This window comes from Mytilus californianus, unplaced genomic scaffold (assembly GCF_021869535.1).
Source record: "Mytilus californianus isolate M0D057914Y unplaced genomic scaffold, xbMytCali1.0.p SCAF_5, whole genome shotgun sequence".
Taxonomy (NCBI): domain Eukaryota; kingdom Metazoa; phylum Mollusca; class Bivalvia; order Mytilida; family Mytilidae; genus Mytilus; species Mytilus californianus.
Genome location: NW_026262701.1, coordinates 109,331,765 through 109,352,573, shown reverse-complemented (window position 1 = coordinate 109,352,573; position 20,809 = coordinate 109,331,765). Strand labels below are relative to the sequence as shown.

General features: G+C 31.9%; 1 protein-coding gene across 3 annotated transcripts in view; it reads left to right on the top strand.

Annotated features, from left to right (window-relative positions):
• LOC127700556 (cystathionine beta-synthase-like) overlaps positions 1-13,578 on the top strand; it is an 80,423-nt gene extending 66,845 nt beyond the window's left edge. For all 3 annotated transcript variants that reach the window (XM_052204103.1, XM_052204102.1, XM_052204104.1), the window contains 4 exons: positions 6,739-6,873; positions 7,655-7,763; positions 9,834-9,918; positions 11,350-13,578. In XM_052204103.1, coding sequence (XP_052060063.1) covers positions 6,739-6,873; positions 7,655-7,763; positions 9,834-9,918; positions 11,350-11,447 — 427 coding nt within the window. In that variant the 3' untranslated portion in view covers positions 11,448-13,578. The remainder of the gene's footprint in view (positions 1-6,738; positions 6,874-7,654; positions 7,764-9,833; positions 9,919-11,349) is intronic.
• The last annotated feature ends 7,231 nt before the right edge of the window (positions 13,579-20,809 follow it).

Sequence of the window (20,809 nt, the reverse complement as noted above, 5' to 3'; positions counted from 1 at the left end):
ATAGCACAATATTGCTCAATAGCAGGAAATTGTCAATTGTACAGTATTGCGCAATAGCAAGAAATATTCAATTGCACAGTATTGTGCAAAAGAAGATACTTCATATAAATTGCTTATTTCTTGATCAATTTCAATGGGGTTTTATTCTTGAATTCTTGGGGTTCTTTAATATGCTGAATCTAACTGTGTATTAAGTTTTTGGATTTTGGGCCCCGTTTTTAAATTGGTCCACATTGAGGTCCAAAGGGTCCAAAATTTAACTTTGTTTGATTTCATCAAAAATTGAATTATTGGGGTTCTTTGATATGCCGAATCTAACCGTGTATTTAGATTCTTAATTTTTGGTTCCGTTTTCAAATTGGTCTACATAAAGGTCCAAAGGGTCCAAAATTAAACTTAGTTTGATTTTAACAAAAATTGAATTTTTAGGGTTCTTTGATATGCTGAATCTAAACATGTATTTAGATTTTTGATTATGGGCCCAGTTTTCAAGTTGGTCCAAATCGGGGTCCAAAATTAAACTTTGTTTGATTTCAACAAAAATTGAATATATTGGGTTCTTTGATATGCTGAATCTAACCATGTATTTAGATTTTTGATTTTTGGGCCCCGTTATCAACTTTGTCCACATTGAGATCAAAAGGGTCCAAAATTAAACTTTGTTTGATTTCATCAAAAATTGAATTCTTGGGGTTCTTTGATATGCTGAATCTAACCATGTATTTAGATTTTGGATATTGGACCATAATAGGTGAATGTCCAATTTAAAATTTTTAAGTTCTTAGACCACATTCATTCTGTGTCAGAAACCTATGCTGTGTCAAATATTTAATCACAATCCAAATTCAGAGCTGTATCAAGCTTGAATGTTGTGTCCATACTTGCCCCAACTGTTCAGGGTTCGACCTCTGCGGTCGTATCAAGCTGCGCCCTGCGGAGCATTTTATTATATGACTGAAAGAAAACACTGCTCTTCATGTATTTATTTCACAAACTTGTCCATTTTGTTAGCACTGCTCTTCATGGATTCCGTTCACAAACTTGTCAATTTGGTTGCACTGCTTGTCAAGGATTTGGTTCATTAACTTGTCAATTTGGTTGCACTGCTTGTCAGTGATTTGGTTTACAGACTTGTCTACTGTAAATTCAGAAATTATTGCGTGCATTTATTATTGCGATTTTTCAAGAATGGACAAAAATGCGAGTCTAATTATAGCGATTTCGAAAAAATCTGCATACAGGTCCATGTTTCAGTTATCAGAATGCAAGTTCTTATTATTGCGATACTCACCCAGTCGCATTATTCGCATTAATAAAAACCTCGCAATAATTTCTGAATTTACAGTATTTGGTTGCCCTGCTTGTCAGGGATTTGGTTCATTAACTTGTCCATTTGGTTGCACTGCATCTAAATAATTTACATGAATTTATTTTTTATATGACATTGTCAGGGTTGTTTCCCCAAGGTAGAAGGAGTTGATTTATTATAATACAGAATAAGAATAAAAGAGGTGTGGTAGACAGCAACCCAACACAACACAAACAGAAGCATCCAAAATTATATTTATAAGGGCATCATTTTTGTTTTTTACAAGTCCAGTACATTTTGAGCTTTCTTTCAGTGATTTCTTTCTTTCATGTGAGCTTTCTTTCTATTGAAAAATGAAAAGTACAAATTGGGTACGAACTTTTCATATGGTTAATTTGTTATCCATAACTTCTTCTAAACTACTGTCATTGTAATGCCTCCTTCTAAACCTTTATTATTAAGATTTTATCTGTTCTGGACTTCTGTAGATTTTTTTCTGTCTACAACTCTTTCTAAACCACTGTCTGTAGAAAGTATTTCAACTTTGAATGTTTCTTTTTCAGGGAACTACCATTAAGCCTTATTTATTTTTGTACTAAAATTCACATGTTAATTAAATGGAAAGGTTGTTAAATTTTACACTGAGGTGTGTGTATGCAGTGTTATAGTCTATCACATCACAAGGTCACATTTTATTACAGGTGCTTTCTTTTTTATCTACAAGAAGTATGTGCCAAGAATAAAATTAGATTTTTTTTCTTATCACTTGGCGTCCGTCATCCGTTGTCGTTGTCCGTCGTCGTCGTTTACTTTTAAAAAATCTTCTCCTCTAAAACTACTTGGCCAAATTTAACCCAACTTGGCCACTATCATCTTTGGGGTATCTAGTTTAAAAAATTTGTCTGATGATTCCGCCTGCCAGCCAAGATGGCCGACATGGCTAAAAATAGAACATAGGGGTAAAAGGCAAGTTTTGTCGATTACTTTGAAAACCATTTTGAATAGAGACAATCTGATCTGACAGGAGCACAAATGTTCAGAATGTTGAGCTCTATCAATTGTCCAAATAAGTCAAAACTGTCAGGCGACTTATTATAGGAGTAATTGCCCTTAAATGACAAATTTTACCTTCTTTTTTTTTTCATTTTTGCCAATTATCTTGAAAACTATATTAGATAGATAGAAACTGTAATTGCTAAAAATGATCAGCAAGACAAGTTCTACAAATAAGTCTGCATATTTGAAATCGTCAGTCAACTCATTATTAGGGTTATTGCCCTTTACTGATGATTTTACCCATTTTTTGCGTTTTTGCCTTATATCTTAAAAATTATAATAGATAAATTGAAACTTAGTAAAGCAAAAATGATCTTCAAGACAAGATCTACAATTAAGACTATATGGAGGAAATCGTCTGACAACTCCTTATTTGAGTTATTGCCCTTTAATGATGGTTTTTACCATTTATTTTGCATTTTGCCTTATATGATAAAAATTATGATAAATGAGTAGACACACAAAAATCACAAAAATTATCAGCAAGGTAAGATCTACTAACAAGTAAAATTTTGCCAATATAGTTAGTAGACTGTCACTCTTTATAGGAGTGATTGCCCTTAAAAGAGGATTATTTTTTTTCCCTCTTTTGTGTTTTGAGCAAAAACTAGAGAAGAGAGAAACAAACTAAACAGACTAAATGATCAGCAATACAAGATCAACAAAACAGAGATTTTTGTCATGAATTCTATTCTTGTCTACAATGTTGGAGAGTGTCCTTTGTTTAATATGCACATAGACCAAGGTGAGCGATGCAGGCTCTTTAGAGCCTCTTGTTTTATAAGAAAAACATAATTTAGGTGTCACACATTCATTTTCATTTTATGTATACATGTACTGTATTATATTATTCATATTGTGGTAACTGGTGAATATAATTTATAATTTAGTTGAAAATTTAAAAAAAATATGTTGGCAGTTGCATTATTTACTGCCTTTTATCTAAACAGAAAAAATGGTAGTTGGTTTTTACAGAAAACAAATAATTTGAATACTTTTCAGTTCAAAAATCAAGATTATTTATGATTGTTTCTGTGGACTCATTCAACAAACTTTTTTTATTCACATGAGAAATAAAGTATTTCAGTTAACTTATAAGTTAAGGCTGGGACTATTATACTCACAGGACTGGAAACTGATCGATCTGTTGAGATTTCATTGTCCCAATAGTAGTTTATTGATTTTTTGTTTTGATTGACAGCTTATCGTGTCACGTGGGTAATTAGCCTTCAAATTCGGTACATGTGAACAATAAATTTCAGCGAACAAGTCAGCATACAGAATACCGTTAAAATTGGTGGATTTGAAATTAAAAATAATAATTAAATGCAAAAAATAAAAATATATGTCATTGAATAATAAAACTATTTTAACAGATGAAATACATAACTTTTCTAAACTTCCTGTTTACACCTAAATTTCAATATGGCAGCAAAAAAAAAAGCCGCTGTGAACGGGCCTACTTTTGTAGTTCTGATTGTGGAACCTATTTTACATATTTTCGCGAAGTCATATGCCAATGCCACCTGAAGACCATTACTTAGCAAAAAAAACCCCAGATTTTCATAAAAATTTTGCACACGTAAAAAGGAGTAGGCAACTTTATAGGAACAGTATAATTTATTTGAGCCCTGCATGTGGTTTCCGGTTGTAACGAGAAAGAGATTATTATTCCACTTTTCACTTTAAAAAGTGAAGAAAAAAAATAGGTCAATCCAACTTATAACCTATAAATATGATTTTACAACAAACTGAACTCGCATATCTCTTTTCAATCAACAGTTATAAGAAATTTTATGAATCATATTTTTTTCCACATCATCCCCACGCTGTTATCATCCTGAAAAATTCAACCTTTATATGTCATTTTTTTACACTTTAGGCGGGATTTGGTGATTAATAACAACTGTCAAAGAACGAGATATCTTTTATCATTATAGTAATCGTGTTTACATTAGGGATTATCATTTCGAATAACTATAAAAACAAAAAGCAAATTACCGAAATTATAATATCAAGGCACGCTGTCACTGTCAAAACAATATGGCGTATCGATAAATCACGCAGGTAAAGCCTCCTTCTAACGACCGTGATGTTGAGTATTATTACACTGATTGGTGTAACGGTTTCCAGTCCCGTTAGTATAATAGTCCCAGGTTAAGGTACATATTTTTCCTATTTATATTTAAGTAAAAATATTTGGAAAGGAGCAACAAAATACTAGTCATATATCTTGTAAGAAGTTGTAAAATAGAATTAAAGCGATCAATATTGGTAAAGATTTTTTTATTTAATTAAACATTTAAAAATTGCTTTTTTAACTCACCTGGCCCAAAGTGCAAGTGTGAGCTATCTTCATTACCTGCCATTCATCGTCTGTCACCTGTTAACTTCTACAAAACTACTCCTCTGAAAGAACTGGGCCAGTTGGAACAAAAGTTTGGTATCTAAATTTTTTTTAGATATGTCTGTCAACGCTAAAAATAGAATATATGGATAAAATAGGAGTAATTGCTTAAACCTGGAAAACAGATTTTGATAGAGAAAATCTGGCAGGGGGAAGAAACATTCAAAATGTCAATTTCTACCAATGTATATTTTGACCAATAGTGTCTGAAGACTCCTTAAAGGGGCATTAGCTGTCAAATTCATGTTCACCGATTTGACTTCAATTCTCATGTTTGATTTATAACATACTTAAACTTATATCCAAATTACAAGAAGTCTAAAATAAACAATTAACAATGCATGGACTTGATAATAAATATCAGCATTTCATGTGTATTTTAGTCTAGATGCCATTGAATTAACCATCGAGATGACCTACGAAGACTACAGAAGGTCGAATAGCCCGAAATAAATATAAATATAAATATAAATAGATAGTGACCACGTGCAATTGGATTTTTCTAGGTCTGTTTGATTTCATGTTATAGATTGAAAAAAATAAGTTAATCATCATTTTTACCTGTATAAGAATGAATTTTTTGTGGATCAAATCAGTCAAAGAAATGGTCCACACTTGTTTCACTTTCGATGTTGACATTCTTTTCCTTTCAATAGCTGAACATGCCAAGTGCCTGCATTACCCATCCCCAGCTAAGGGGTTAAATTAAAGTTCACAAGGTCGAATTATTCACTTGCAAGTCAATAATACATCAGCGATGTTTTTGAGCTTATTTTGACAAATTTGGGACAAACTAACTGCTTATAACAAGATATCATTTTAAAATTCCACTTTTATCAATACTTGAAACAAAAAGATTTGTATTTCAAATTTTTGTCTTAATCGTAGCTGATGCCCCTTTTAAGGTTTTTAGCCATAATTTTGAAATCCATAATAGATGGAGTGTGAATTTTTTGGCAAAAATGATAAGCTCGACAGTAAACTTCTTAAAGGGGTAATTGCCCTTTAATGACAATTTTTACACATTTTCCATTTTTTGCGGAAACTGAAATATCAAAATTGGTAAACAAATAAGCCAAATTGACAGAAATCTTTTTGGACTTCATTTCGGCGTCATTAATAGCCGACTATGTGGTATGGGTTTTACTCATTGTTGAAGGTCGTACAGTGACCTATAGTTGTTATTTTCTGTGTCATTTGGTCTCTTGTGGAGAGCTGTTTCATTGGCAATCATACCATATCTTCTTATTTTCATATTCTTTTATAAGTTACTGCCCTTCAATGACTTTTTTTACCCATTTTTGGTATTTTTGGCCGTAATCTATAAAGCTATGAAAGGAACTTTAAACAGTAAAATAATCAGCAAGACAAGACATGCAAATAAGTTACACTGCTGACATCACTAGTTGACCTCCTTATAAGGTCTAGAGTTATTGCCCATTTTTACCCATTTTGTGTTTATATTTGTAAAAACTGAAATAGATAGAGAGAAACTTTAGACAGCAAAACTTAAAACTGTAATAGATTGCCTGATATTTTGAACAGCTAAAATGATCAGCAATACAAGAACTACAAATAAGTTGTTTGATTGAAATCTTAAATTGAACTTTACAGGATTTGTGACGAACAATTTTTTTTTTGCCTGTTTCTACTACCTTGAAAACTAATGGATAGTCATGTACACACCACTGTCCTGCAAAGTCATGTACACACCACTGTCCTGCAAAGTCATGTACACACCACTGTCCTGCAAAGTCATGTACACACCACTGTCCTGCAAAGTCATGTACACACCACTGTCCTGCAAAATTAATCAGCAAGAAAAGATTTTGGCCCACACAATTACCATTCAACACATGTTCTTTTTGAATTGTATAAGTTTTATGCAAAAAATATCAAGGAAGTTAAACAGTCTCATTGGGGCCTCTGTTTTATTATGTGTATGAAATTTTGTGTTTATTTTTAGGTGGTGGAATCTACCAGTGAGTAGTTTATCTTTAAGAGCTCCACTGACTGTGACACCAACAGTCACCATACAGGAAACATTAGAGCTACTAAACAAGGAAGGATTTGACCAAGTACCAGTTGTAAATGAAGCTGGGTAATAACATTATAATACTCCGAATGTAGGGGGTATATTGCAATCACATTGTCTGCCCTTTTGTCCATCTGTTTGTTCAACAAATATTTTCATAACTCTTTTTCTCTGATACAACTTTTCAGAATTACTTAATATTTCATAAGTAGTTTGACAGTGGTGAGTTGTAAAAAGTAATCACCTTTGGATCTGTTAGACTACTAATTCATGTTTTCCAATACTTTGAATGATGACTTGTTCATACTTTAAATGAATTGACTGGAATATATGTTTTAACACAGAGGAGTCATGTTAATAGTTAGATCACTGTTATACTAGGCATTTTGATGTTTTATGTCCAGTCCTGGTTTATGAAAACCTTTAATGAAATAGTTGTTCATAAAAGTATTGGTAATAATGTTATATGGGGTTTTTATAAATAAAGCATGATTTCATCTTTGCTACTTTTCATTTGTAAAATTCTCAGTGAAACTCCAATCTTTATCGACTAGGATTGCTAGTTTTTCTGCCTAAGATTGTGGTCCTCTCCTGGCACTCTGGCTTCCTCCACCAATAAAAACTGACTGCCAGGATATACCCAATAGTGCTGAAAGTGGTGTTAAACCCCAACAATCTATCAACTAATCTAACGCTAACAGTAAGGACTTTGTATTAAAATGATGAAGTTCAGATGTAATAAGTTAGGTATATATGAATATAAATTGGTATCATTAACTCCAATAGTTTGTTAGTGAAATGCATACTTGCAATAAATTAACACAACATTAATTGCTTTGTTTTTCAGATTGATTCTTGGTATGTTGACTGTGGGTAATATGATGTCACAGGTTGTCAGGTCAAAGGTTAAACCATCAGATCATGTCAGTGCTGTTATGTATAAACAGTTTAAAAAGGTAAGATGGTAGTTCGAACAATTTATGTAAAGAGACTTGATAATGTGAAATATTAAAGTTTAAAAAATATGATGTAGTGTTGTATTTTATGTGGGTTATTTTTTCATGTTTTGTTTTTAAGTAATAGAGATTGAATTGTTTTTCATTGGAATACTTTTATATTATCTATGTTCATTTTTGAGTTCAAACTAACTGGAATAACTGGTATTAATTACTATGGAACAAACTGCTTCTCTGATCATAAATTAATCCTTCTCTCTAGGAGTCGGGGCTTTATTGAAATCATCAAGTCTTCGAACAAACATTTTTTGTAACACTTTTCTTAGTACATTGTTGTAAGAACTTTGAGCTACTGAAAAGAATGACCTTGTTTTTTTGGCTTCTCTACTGTTGTGATTTAAAAGTATGCTTCATAACATTAGTTGGTCCCACCCACCTTAACACCATGAAATAAATATTTTTTTAGCATTACCTGTAAATATTTAGATGATATATTTCATCCAAAATATCAGTGAGAAGTATACCAATGATCATGATGATATTGATTTACTATCTGAAGTTACTTTAACTGAAACATAGGCTTAAACTTAAACTAGGTTTTTATGCTACTGCTGTAGGCAACAGAGGCATTAAGTGTTACCCTTGACAGTTCTTCCATCCTTCAATCCATCTGTCCGTCCATCCCATTTTGGTTTCAGCACTCTTAACTTAAATTTTCCTCATCCAAATTTTATGAAACTCATACACAATGCAAAGAACCAAAACTAGCAGACAGAGTTCGAATTTAAGCCACGAGTCACATACTGTTCTAAAGTTATGCCCGTTTTTAACATTTTCAAAATTGCAAAGCTTCAGCAGGGGCATTCCTGTCCGAAGACACACTTTTATTTTTTAGGTCACCTGGCCCAAAGGGCCAAGTGAGCTTGTCTCATCACTTGGCGTCCGTCGTCTGTGGTCGTTGTTGTCCGTGGTCGTCGTCGTCCGTCGTCGTTAGCTTTTTACCAAAATCTTCTCCTCTGAAACCACTGGGCCAAATTTAACCAAACTTGGCCACAATCATCATTAGGGTATCTAGTTTAAAAAATGTGTCCGATGACCCCGCCAACCAACCAAGATGGCCGCCATGGCTAAAAATAAAACATAGGGGTAAAATGAAGATTTTGGCTTATATCTCTGAAACCAAAGCATTTAGAGTAAATCTGACATAGGGTAAAACTGATTATCAGGTCAAGATCTATCTGCCCTGAAATTTTCAGACAAATCTGACAAACTGTTGTTGGGTTGCTGCCCCTGAATTGGTAATTTTAAGGAAATTTTGCAGTTTTTGGTTATCTTGAATATTATTATAGATAGAGATAAACTGTAAACAGCAATAATGTTCAGCAAAGTAAGATCTACAAATAAGTCGTCATAACCAAAATTGTCAGTCGACCCCTTTAGGAGTAATTGCCCTTTATAGTCAATTTTTAACAATTTTTCGTAAATTTTTGTAATCTTTTACAAAAATCTTCTTCTCTGAAACTACTGAGACAAATTTAACCATACTTGGCCATAATCATTATTAGGGTATCTAGATTAAAAAATTTGTCCGATGACCCCCGCCTTCCAACCATCATGGCCAACTTGGTTAAAAATAGAACATAGGGGTAAAATGCAGTTTTTGGTTTATACCTCTGAAACTAAAGCATTTAGAGCAAATCTGACAGGTGGTAAAAATGTTAATCAGATTTAGATTTATCTGCCCTGAAATTTTCAGACAAATCCGACAACCCGTTGTTGGGTTGCTGCCCCTGAGTTAGTAATTTTACAAAAATTTTGCAGTTTTTTGTTATTATCTTAGATATCATTATAATATCTAATATCTAATACTATTAATTGTGATTTTAACCTTATTTTACATGATTTCCAAAGCATCAGTAAATACAGGTGAGCGACACAGGCTCTTGAGAGCCTCTAGTTATACCTTCTTATTACAATTCTCATGGATATTTACTAATTAAATTAGGTGATAATATATGCATATTTTTCAAATGTTATTTATGTCTAAGATGTTGTTCTTTCAATTTACAGGTCCAAATGGGTACAACTCTTGGTCAAATATCAAGAATGCTGGACACTGACCATTTTGTTGTAGTAGTTCATGACCAGAGACAGTGTGAGTTTGAAATCTTTAATGTTTGTCTTAAATTAATCCCAAAAAATGTCATATCGTTGTTTTAGCTTAAAAATTTCAATTATAAGTTTCTAAGAATTGTTTATGTCCCTGAATCCTAATGTCTGACCTTGAAAGAACATTGTATATTTGGCATTAACCCTTTTTATTACTTTGATCAGTTGAAAAGATTTTCCTAATCTAACCAGTATGAACATGATGAATGGCATGAAATTATGATATTATGATACCCTATTCATAATTCATCTTCTGTGTACCAGGCCTTTCTTGTTTACAGTTGTTAGAATTTACTTTTAAAAAGATATCACAGGTCTGTCAAATTGAAAAAGGATTGAATAATGCAGCATTTTGTATCTGTTATGATAGTGGTGCTAAATATTTTTTTATTTCAACAGTTGTGGCTTTTCCTCATATCATATTTAATGTAAAGAATAATTAGTTGATTGCATGACATTGAATTACAACATATGAGGTGCACATTGTTTTTCTAGAGCAGTGTGTGTTGTTTGTGTAGATCTTTTTTAATTCAGTGACCTGATTGGATTTTGAAGTAAAAACGAACTATATTTAGATATAGGTCTATTTCTATTTTCCTATTTACCAATTCAATGACAGCAGGATATCAAAAAGAGAAAATTAATTATTTGTAACACAATTTGAACAGAAGTAATGTTTTATTGCATGCAGAAAAAATGTGTACTTCATTAATAGACTATAAACTTTCTAAAACAATCATTTTTGACAATTGAACATGTACTATATGTATCCTGCATACAATTAATAACCTCATATACATGATATAGAACAAGGAAGATAATTAAGGAATGACTGTAATATTTTTTCTGTCTATGAAGAAATAACATCAAAAATGTGGTGCACACTGAATAACTCGCGTAGCGGGTTATTTAAAAGTGTGCACCACATTTTTTAGGTTATTTCGAATAGACAGAAAAAATATTACAGTCATTCCTTATAATTTAATTCTAAAAAGGAGTAAATCATGATAAAAATGTTGATGACGTCACGGTCACATGACAAAATTATGTCTATGAGCTGATAGACAAAACACTTTCAGCCAATCAGAAGACGTGTTCCATCCAAAATTAAATTATAACGATATAAAAAGACTAGCAAAGAAGGAGAAAGATTGAATTCCACCAGTCTCCTCCCTCCATGGGTAGGCTCCTCCCTCCGTGGGTAGAAGAAACAGTTTTTATTACCTTCAGGATTCATTACACGTTAACATAGAAATTTTGGATCATTGACCACTGTGACCATTTGAAATTTTGATCATTCCAATATTTGTATTTCTTAGAAAGAATTATTATTTTATTTAAGTATGACTTCGTTTCACATTGTTTTGTCTTGGAATTTCTTCATTAATAAAAAGTTAAGTATTTCTTTTTTTCTCAGATGAAGGCCAGAGTATGATGTCCAAGAAGCAAATGATTTTTGGCCTTGCCACACGAATTGACCTGTTGAACTTTATAACCAAACAACATCCAGCCTAATTTAATTGGTGTTACTATCAGCTAGAGCAATGATGTGAAAGTGCTATTATCTTTGAACATAACATTTTAATTTTATGAATAGTATTTGTTATGTGCATTAAGGTGCACATTAATTACTACATTCCTAGCATAATAGTTAATATGTGATTTTAATTTTGCAAAATTTATATAATTAAATTCAAAAACCAAAAAAAAATGTAAGTACTACTAGACTGTTTATCTGTTTAATTATTTTCTGGGAACAATTTTAATTCAATAATTTGTTAATTGCATGTAGATTTTTATGCTCCTGCTGTAGCGGAGGGGGCATTAAGTTTTACCCTTGTCCGTCTGTACGCTCGTACGTACATCCCTAAATTGGTTTCCGTTCTCTAACTTTAGTTTGCCTCAACCAAATGTTATGAAACTTATACACAATGCTTATTACCACAAAACACAGATCAAGGATGAATTTTGGGGGCGTCACTTTTGCTGTTCTAGAGTTATGCCCCTCTAGTTTCCATTCTCTTACTTTAGTTTGCCTCAACCAAATGTTATGAAACTTATACACAATGCTAATTACCACAAAACACAGATCAAGTTCAAATTTTGGTGGCGTCACTTTTGCTGCTCTAGAGTTATGCCCTCTACAAATGGAAAAATTGCTGAATTTTTCGTTTCCGTTCTCTTACTTTAGTTTGCCTCAACCAAATGTTATGAAACGTATACACAATGTTTATTACCACAAAACTCAGATCAAGTACAAATTTGGGTAGCGTCACTTTTACAGTTCTTGAGTTATATCCCTTTTTAACATATGCAAGCGGGGGCATCATCTGTGTCCAATGGCACATTCCCCATTTATTGAGATTATTTCTGTGAAGTTGGAATTTATTTGAAAGAAATTCTGTGGGAGATAAATTTTATGACATACATGTATTTGTATTGTATTGACGTTATAGCAAGTATTGCTCCAAAAGCATATCATTTAACTACCTTAGGTTGTATTTTATAAAAAAAATTTTAATTGTTAGAAAACAGTTAAAAAGTTGTTAATAATATATTATTAAATGCAGTAAAGTTATTATAATTTCTTTCTACTGCATAGTAAAAGTGATAAATCACTTGTTTACTGATGTTAATCAAACTTTAAAATTTTTTTTTTTGGTAATTTCTATGTTTTGATTATCACAATAAAATAATGCTAACACTAACTACATCAACGCTGGGGCAAACAAAAGATTAACTATATAGTGGTTTGATTTTTTTTCTCAATTTATACTTTGAGATTTTTAGGACCAAACTTGTTCACATAAAGGCAATTTATTCTTTTAATTAATAAAAATAATTTGCCTCTGTGTGTATTTTTGAATATGTAATATATTTATTTTTACATAAGTCATTTTAATAGTTTTCTTTATATATATATATATTATTATATATATCTTGACAAATATCTGTAATGATTATTGAGGAGTTTAATGTTTATATATTTTTATTTTTTCGCAACAAAGGAATCTCACATTGGTAAAGGCCTATTTAATATACAAATATATTCATTGGTAGCTATATTAGTATTTTTTGTTGAGTTTTTGTTACATGTGGAAAGTATGTATTGGTATCTTTATTGATCTGTTTCACATAAGTGTGACTTTCTCAGTTAATCATGTTAAATGTTGGTATATTATGATATATTCATTAGACAATATCAGTATTTTATAACAAAAACCATTACAAAAAAACTCGTCATTTAAACTCAGGTGGATAGTTGTCTCATTGGAAATTAAACCTCATCTCCTTATTTTTATTTAGTCAATATTCCTACAAAAGGTTATGCATGTAACAGTAACTTTGACACTTACTTGAAAAATAGAATTCTTGTCTTTGAAATGAACACTTACAATACTTAATATTACTAATACTTCATAAACTTCATATTGCCTGACTAATAATAGCAGGGGTATCATTAGTGAGCTTTAGTTCACAGTCAATCTTGTTAATATTTTATACTGAATTCTTTCTGTTTGACCACATCAATTTATGTAATACTTGGGTATTGACAGTTTAAAGCCTAATTCCAATGGTACTTATTTAAACCCCTACTGGCTGACTTTGTAATCACATGAAGCAGATTTCATATAGAACTTTCTCATTTTTTTCATGTCACTCAATATCCCACATTTGGGTGAGTAATTTCCATCTCTTATATCCCCGGGAACATAAGGATATCACAGAAGCCAGAAGTCTGCTTCATTTCTTGATTTTTTTCTTGATATTGACACAGATTGACGACTTCAAACTATATTATGGCAAACATGATGACTTTAACTTTCAAATTGTCAGTTTCCCATTTCTCAGCAATAATATACCATCTGCCCCATCACATGGCATTTACATATCTCAATTGATATTTTATGCTTGCACACATTCACACTCTATGGACTTCATTAACAGGGGTTTATTCCTTACTCTAAAACTTCTTCACCAGAGTTTAGAGGAAGAATGACTGACATTGACACTACATAAGTTTTTACGGACACCATCACAAATTGGTTGGTCGATTTGAGGTGGCTGTGTCTAACTCACTACCAACATGTTTTGACAGTCTTTGATCTTTAAATACTTGAATATTCATCTTATTTATTATATTTCCAGTTGTGTCATACTCCTGATTGTACAATTTTGACTGATTGTTAATTAGCATGGCAGGTGGTGCATGCATGACAGAAGGCACTTATCTTGTCAATGCACCCAGTCTCGCTACATTTGGAGTTCTGATGATTCTGTTATTTTTGTTTGTTATCTTGATATGTTTCTTCTTTTGATAGTTGAACATCATTTAACTATTGTTGCATACATTTAATGCCATACCTTTTAAGGTACAATATGATTCTGACCTTTGTTGAAAAAATGTTAAAAGTGCTGTACATCAATTTCTTGTTTTAAAACTTGACCAAACATATTTACTTGTTCAAAGGAGTAGGCCCGGTAAGACCCCTTTTTGGGCCCAAAATATAGCATTTTTACAAATTTGTTGAAATTTAAACTTTTAGCTATTTATTTGGAAAGTAGAATACTTTTGTTCCATAAATATGGGCTGTTTTTGACAGTACAATGCACATGCATCAGGTACTAACAAATTAAATTCATGCAAAATTACTGAAATCTTCACAATTTTAGCATTTGTGCTAATTTTAAGACGGTTTTTGTCTAAATTGGAAGTGGCCGCATTTGTGTTCAGTCTTTTAATATTTAAATATATATTGTATTTGATGATAATATAGAACTGAACACGAATTAGGCCACTTACATTTTAGACAAAACCATCTGAAAAGTGACGTTTTATGGCATATTTGATAGATTTTTCATATTTAAGCTTGAATTCGATTGTCTTTAATGACCAAATCAGTTCAGATCTTTTATGTAAATTAATTGAATCGACTGAAGTAGACACTTAAGTTTTTATAAAATGTCAAAAAACTTTCATCAGATGTACTTTGAATTTTAGGCCATAACTAGCCCTTACCAGACCTTCTCCTTTGTTTATTACATTATATTAATTAGGTATTGTTTTATGTTTGTGTTTTATTGTTTGTTTGCAATTTACTTGAACATGGTCTCAGTGATTTCTACAAATTAATGCAAAAATATATTTTGGCTGAAGATCTTAACAAAGAAAATGAAACATAAAATTGATTAATACAAATATAAGGTTGCATGCAGTATAAAGACAACACTACTGTAATGACTTGAGATCTCATCCACTTAAGGTTTTGACACAAAATTGAAAAAAGGCTTGGTAGAGTTTAAAACTGTCATTGCTTTTGAAATTTATCGTGATATTGACTTTTTGTTGTTATTTTAATAAAATTTTCTATTATTAAAGATATCCAGGATTTGGAAAGTTTGAAACATGTTCTAGATATAGACTACATATATTCATTACCCGAGGAAAATATAACCACATGATTTAAGCATCCAATTGAATGTTCATTTAATGCCAAAGGTCTTGTTACTTTCACAACATACAGAAATGAAATTTGATATATTACTTGTCTTAAGGCTCATCCAGGAATCATAACACCAAACAAATTCTTGAATACAATGATGAGTTATAAATTTTCGTTTTGTTGATTGTTTAACATTATTGTAAAATTTGATATCAAAGATATATTTGCTGTTTTAACAGGGATGGATATGAAAGTGATGAGTGTAATGTCTTAAGTATATATAGTTAAAAAAACAAAAACACAACACTATTCACATGATTTTCAAAGGTGAGCTTAAAGATTACCTTAGATGTATTTGTAAAAACCTTTCGAAAGTTTGGGTCCTCAATGCTCTACAACTTTGTACATTATTTGGCCTTTTTAACTTTTTTGATTCTCGAGTCAGTGATAAATCTTTTATACATAAAATCGCTTTTGACGTAAAAAAAAATAAGCCTGGTATCTATGGTGAATTTATTTTCCAACAGGGTCTGAAAATCTAATGTTGAAGTCCCAATGATGATAAGTAATTAGTATGATAAGTATTAAATGGACTAATGACATCTGATTCCTGGGTTAGAAGTATACAAGTACTACCTGACTTCTTTGTTTATATGATGATTATAAAACAATTTGTTGACACTTTTTCCTTATCCATGACCATGATTGTCTGTGATACATTGTAATTTGAATTGAAATGAAATGCTTGTGACAATGACAAATCAACTATTTTATTAAGCCAGGGCCTATTTGTTACCTGAAAAATAATTTCTTAGCTTGCATGAATGGTTCTGTATTTGTATGACTGTAATTGCTTAGTAGAGTTTACTTATTCATAAAAAAACACATCAACAGATCTTCTTTTCAAATGAATTGTACGATAATAATGTAAATTTCAGTTTAGTTGGGGGTATCATGAACTCAAATAAAAGCATTTACAAGAGGAGGAAAATATTTCTCTTTGAAAAAAAAAACAACAGTTACAATTTTCTCTAAATTTTACATGTTTGTTTTAGACTTTTTTTAGGAAGGCACTGTTGTTTATGAGAGGAAGATAACATTGATTAATTGATGGATGTATGGGTAACATCCATTTGCAAATTTTTCTTCATATTCTTGATAACATGTTTACATGGTATGATCATGAACACAACATTGTACTTGACGGTCACATACTAGTTCACAAGGTAATAGTAGAAAGTAATGTTACCCTTCCTAGGCATATTATTATACTACAAGCCTAACCAGTCGGAATTCTGTCCTAAATTAGGATGCTGCAGAATATTTCAGTTTCAAAAATAATTTTTTTATTATGCCTTTTCATTAAAATCTAAGACTTCTAGCATAAAGTTAGGGGTGTGCAGCCGAAAGTTAGAGGTAGCTTAAGGGTAACATGACATATTGATATTTTTGGGTTAATTTTATTTAATCTCTTGTATATTGTTTAATATTCAACTTGAGTCAATACTAGTTGCTGATTTATAATTTAATTATTTATTATTAAATTCTTATGCATTTCTCTTTTTTCTTATTTTGCCATTTTAATCATTTCATATCTTGTTCTGTCCATACACAATTCTTGTGTAACTCCATTTGCCTTTACATATATTCTTTTGTATATTGTTTTGAATTTTGAATAAACCTTTATTCTTGGGCAAATTGTTAAGCCAATACATGCATTCTTGTGAATATAATTAAAAAATTAACAGGATTGTCTCCTTACATTAAAACAGCAATGAGGAAGAGTGACTGAAATCTTCACTATACCTAAGATTTACTGTCACTATCACGAATGGGTTGCCCGATCCGATATGTCTGTGTTTAAACTCAATAGCGACATGTTTTACAGATTGTGTCCTATTCCCGATAGTGACAACTTGACTTAGTGTGAATTCGCATCATGAATGATGCATGCACATGAGGAGATTTTTAACCTGTTGATGGACCTGGCTTCGATTCGTATAGAGTTCATGTTTGGGTGTAACATTGATTTGTATCTTCTTAATCCATTTATGATTTGTGAACATCAGTAAACTGCTGTTGCCTAAATTTGATAGAATTTCTGTTGTAGTCTTCTTTTACTTCGTAATTGATTTCTTTTACCAATTGTTTTGATTTGAAGGTACAGAAAATAGCTTCGTGTGATAAAATTTTGAAAGTATTATTTAATTTTTTGGTTAGTCTCATAACGAAACATGCGTCTAGCATATCAATTCATAAGCTTGTTGAATATTTTTCTCGTTTTCATGGTTCATTGATCAATATCAAGTTTTCGTGATACGATCAGTTTCTCTGATACTATAAGTGATATGTAATCGGTGCATAGAAAGGTTGTATTGGGTACGGGTTCATGTTTTTGGTACAGGGTTTTTTGGAGTTGACTTCAATATCGTAGTTGTCTGGTTGCACCTAAGAGTTTGCAAGTCAGTTTCTCAAATTCTTTCTGTGATACGTCATCTGTATTTGGTGTATGGAATTATTTTTTAAACATGTGCTCTTCCGATTGACAAGGTGTGTCATACCGTTGGTTGATTGGTCAACGCTAATTTGTCGTGATTAGATCAGTTCCCTACTGACAAAATATATGGAAAATGTATATTTTGTAAAGAATAATTATAAGGAGTACATGTCTGCTACATCTACCTTCAAGGACCCAAGTGTTGCTATGCACCTGTCCTACCTTGTGACAGATATGTTGTCCCCGCAGATAGAACCCAAAACAACATCGTTTTGTGTATAAATCAAATAAGATGAACTCCTTGATAAAGGAATAATGTATTCACAGTTCAGTTAGATCAAGAACTTGATTTTTCTTTACTGTACTAGATACCAAAACTACAGAAATGTCCTTACAAACAAAGTTATATTGCTGGGTCTCCCGAGTGCTCTACGAAACCTCTTTCCAAATTATTAACACCGATTTATCCGCAATCAAAACTGGGCTCTGGAACGTTCCTTCTCTGTGAATCAGATGTTGCTTCTAAAATATCCCAAAGTTCTATAATAGTCACCCAAACTTAGTCTCTTTCCACTTGCAATAGTATAAAAGCTTTTACTTATCTACCATTTACACGATTATTCCCAAATTCTTAGCTTGAAGACAGATTGAAAGAATAAGTCCATCTGTATTTCATTAAAAAGAATATCCAACGCAGTTACGAAAGAGAATCGGAAGAAACCAAAGAAATAGTAGAACTCATAAGTTGAAAACGAACTGAAAATGCCATTGAAAAAAGAAAACGAAACACGACCAAAAGACAAACAAGTCTACAAAACACAACATAGACAACTAAAGACTGAGCAACACAGACCCAACAAAAATGGGAGGTGCATACAAATATAGTTTTAGTAAGTTTTATATAAAAAAAAACTACTCTGATTCAAACAATATTTTTTGTGAAACTAACATCATTTGATGGATGACATATTGTCATGTTTGGAGGATGTGTTTTTCAACAAACAATTGTGACAAAAGTGCTTCAACTTTATTCATATGAGACAGACTTTATACAGGAGCCTCTGAGGAATAATGAAAAGAAGCTAACAGTATCCTTTAACTTCACTTTCGCTATATAGATGATGTCCTCTAACTAAATAATTAAAAGTTTTTTTAAGTCTGCAATCTAAAAATTGGCAATGATGAATTGGTTTAGAACAAAATTTACCTTCAACTTTCTATGTAGCAACAATCCAAGAGCCTCTGCATATGGAGTAAAGATCTCGGGGATGAAACGATATCCCAGAGCCCATTCCTTTTAGAAATTAATTTAGAGTGGGTTGCTGCTTACAAGCAAGCTATTGAACTAAGGATTCAAAGTGATAAATAAAGGCAACAGTAGTATACCGCTGTTCAATAGTCATAAATCAATTAAGCGAAAACAAATCCAGTTTACAAACTAAAACCGAGGGAAACACATCAACTATAAGAGGAACACAACGATGAAAAATAAAATTGAAGTTGTCTTCCGAAAATGTTACGGACGCTAACACGAAATGGTGAAACGCTATGGAATATCGGTCTTACAGATGACCACGGATATGTTCCAGTTATCGTAATCACAATGTCGTTAGCTTTGTGACATTACGGAATGAACCTTATCTCCGAATGTGTACTTACAATAAGCAACATGACGGGTACCACTATTGGAACCGGATCTGCTTACCCTCCCGGGGCATCTTAGTTCACCCTAATTGTTTTGTTGGTGTACGTATTGCTAATTGCATAGAAGCCTATGTGATGTTATGTTGGTTTGTTGATCTATTCGGGGTCTTTGATCTTTACTAGTTTTTTTTTCGACTTATGAGTTTTGAATGTCCCCTTGGTATCCCCGTCTTTTTTATTCAGTAGTTGGTCAACTATGTTTGTTGTGTACAACGATTGCAATGTAAGATGTCATCTAACCTTACCACATTTTCATAGATCATTGATAAATCAATGGTTAATGTTTTGATACTTATGGTAAGACCTTGATTTCAAAAACTTTTAATATGAAAGTCACTCATGATCAGTAAATCTCTCCGGAAATATCTACAGGCGCAATCTTGTTGATCGATGTATACATTTAAAGTTGGTTTATTTTGGAATTATGTATATAAAAGTAATCAGAGACACAAACCTTTCAAAATGTGCATTCTGACATCAGTTATTTCCCAAACTAAATTTTCCATCCGGAGAACTCAAAATCAATAAGAAAATTATTGGAGACACTTTAATGCTAATAATGAGTTTTTCAAAGGAAAAGCTATTATTTTTTTCTTGTTTTTGTGCTAGTTCAGAAATTAAAGAGATCTTTGACTAACACTTTCCAGCATTTCTCTTTATATGCAGCTGTTTTAGACGTATAGTCTAGTTTAAGACGAAGTGGTTCTATTATTCACATTTGCTAATTTAATTAACACTGAATTAGATCAACATAACAAGTTAGTGAATTATTTTTATGTGATAAACAATAAACACTGAACTAGATCGCTATAGCAAATTTAAAAGAGGGTTATGTGCTTTTATTTTTCAACTCTTCCAACAAAACTTTTATAAGGTCCGACAAATGTTACTGGGCATTCTGTGAACTGACAGAAGGCGTACAATTAATATCAAGACTTGTTCTGTAAAGATAAAAAAAAATAGTAATTGCAAAGTAAAATTAGTTTCCAGTTTACATATAGTATAGCCGGCTGATTTGTAATCTTATCGATTGTATCTTACTCCCTATTGTGACATTTTTATTGAATGATAATTCGCATGGTGAGTGATGCATGTATAGCCGGAGACGCTTACACTGTCGACGCACCCGGTCTCGCTCCTGTTTGAGTTTATGCGATTGCCTCAGATTTTGTTTGTTACCTTTATTTGTCTCTTCCTGATTGATTTACGATATTTTAACATCGGTAAACTAC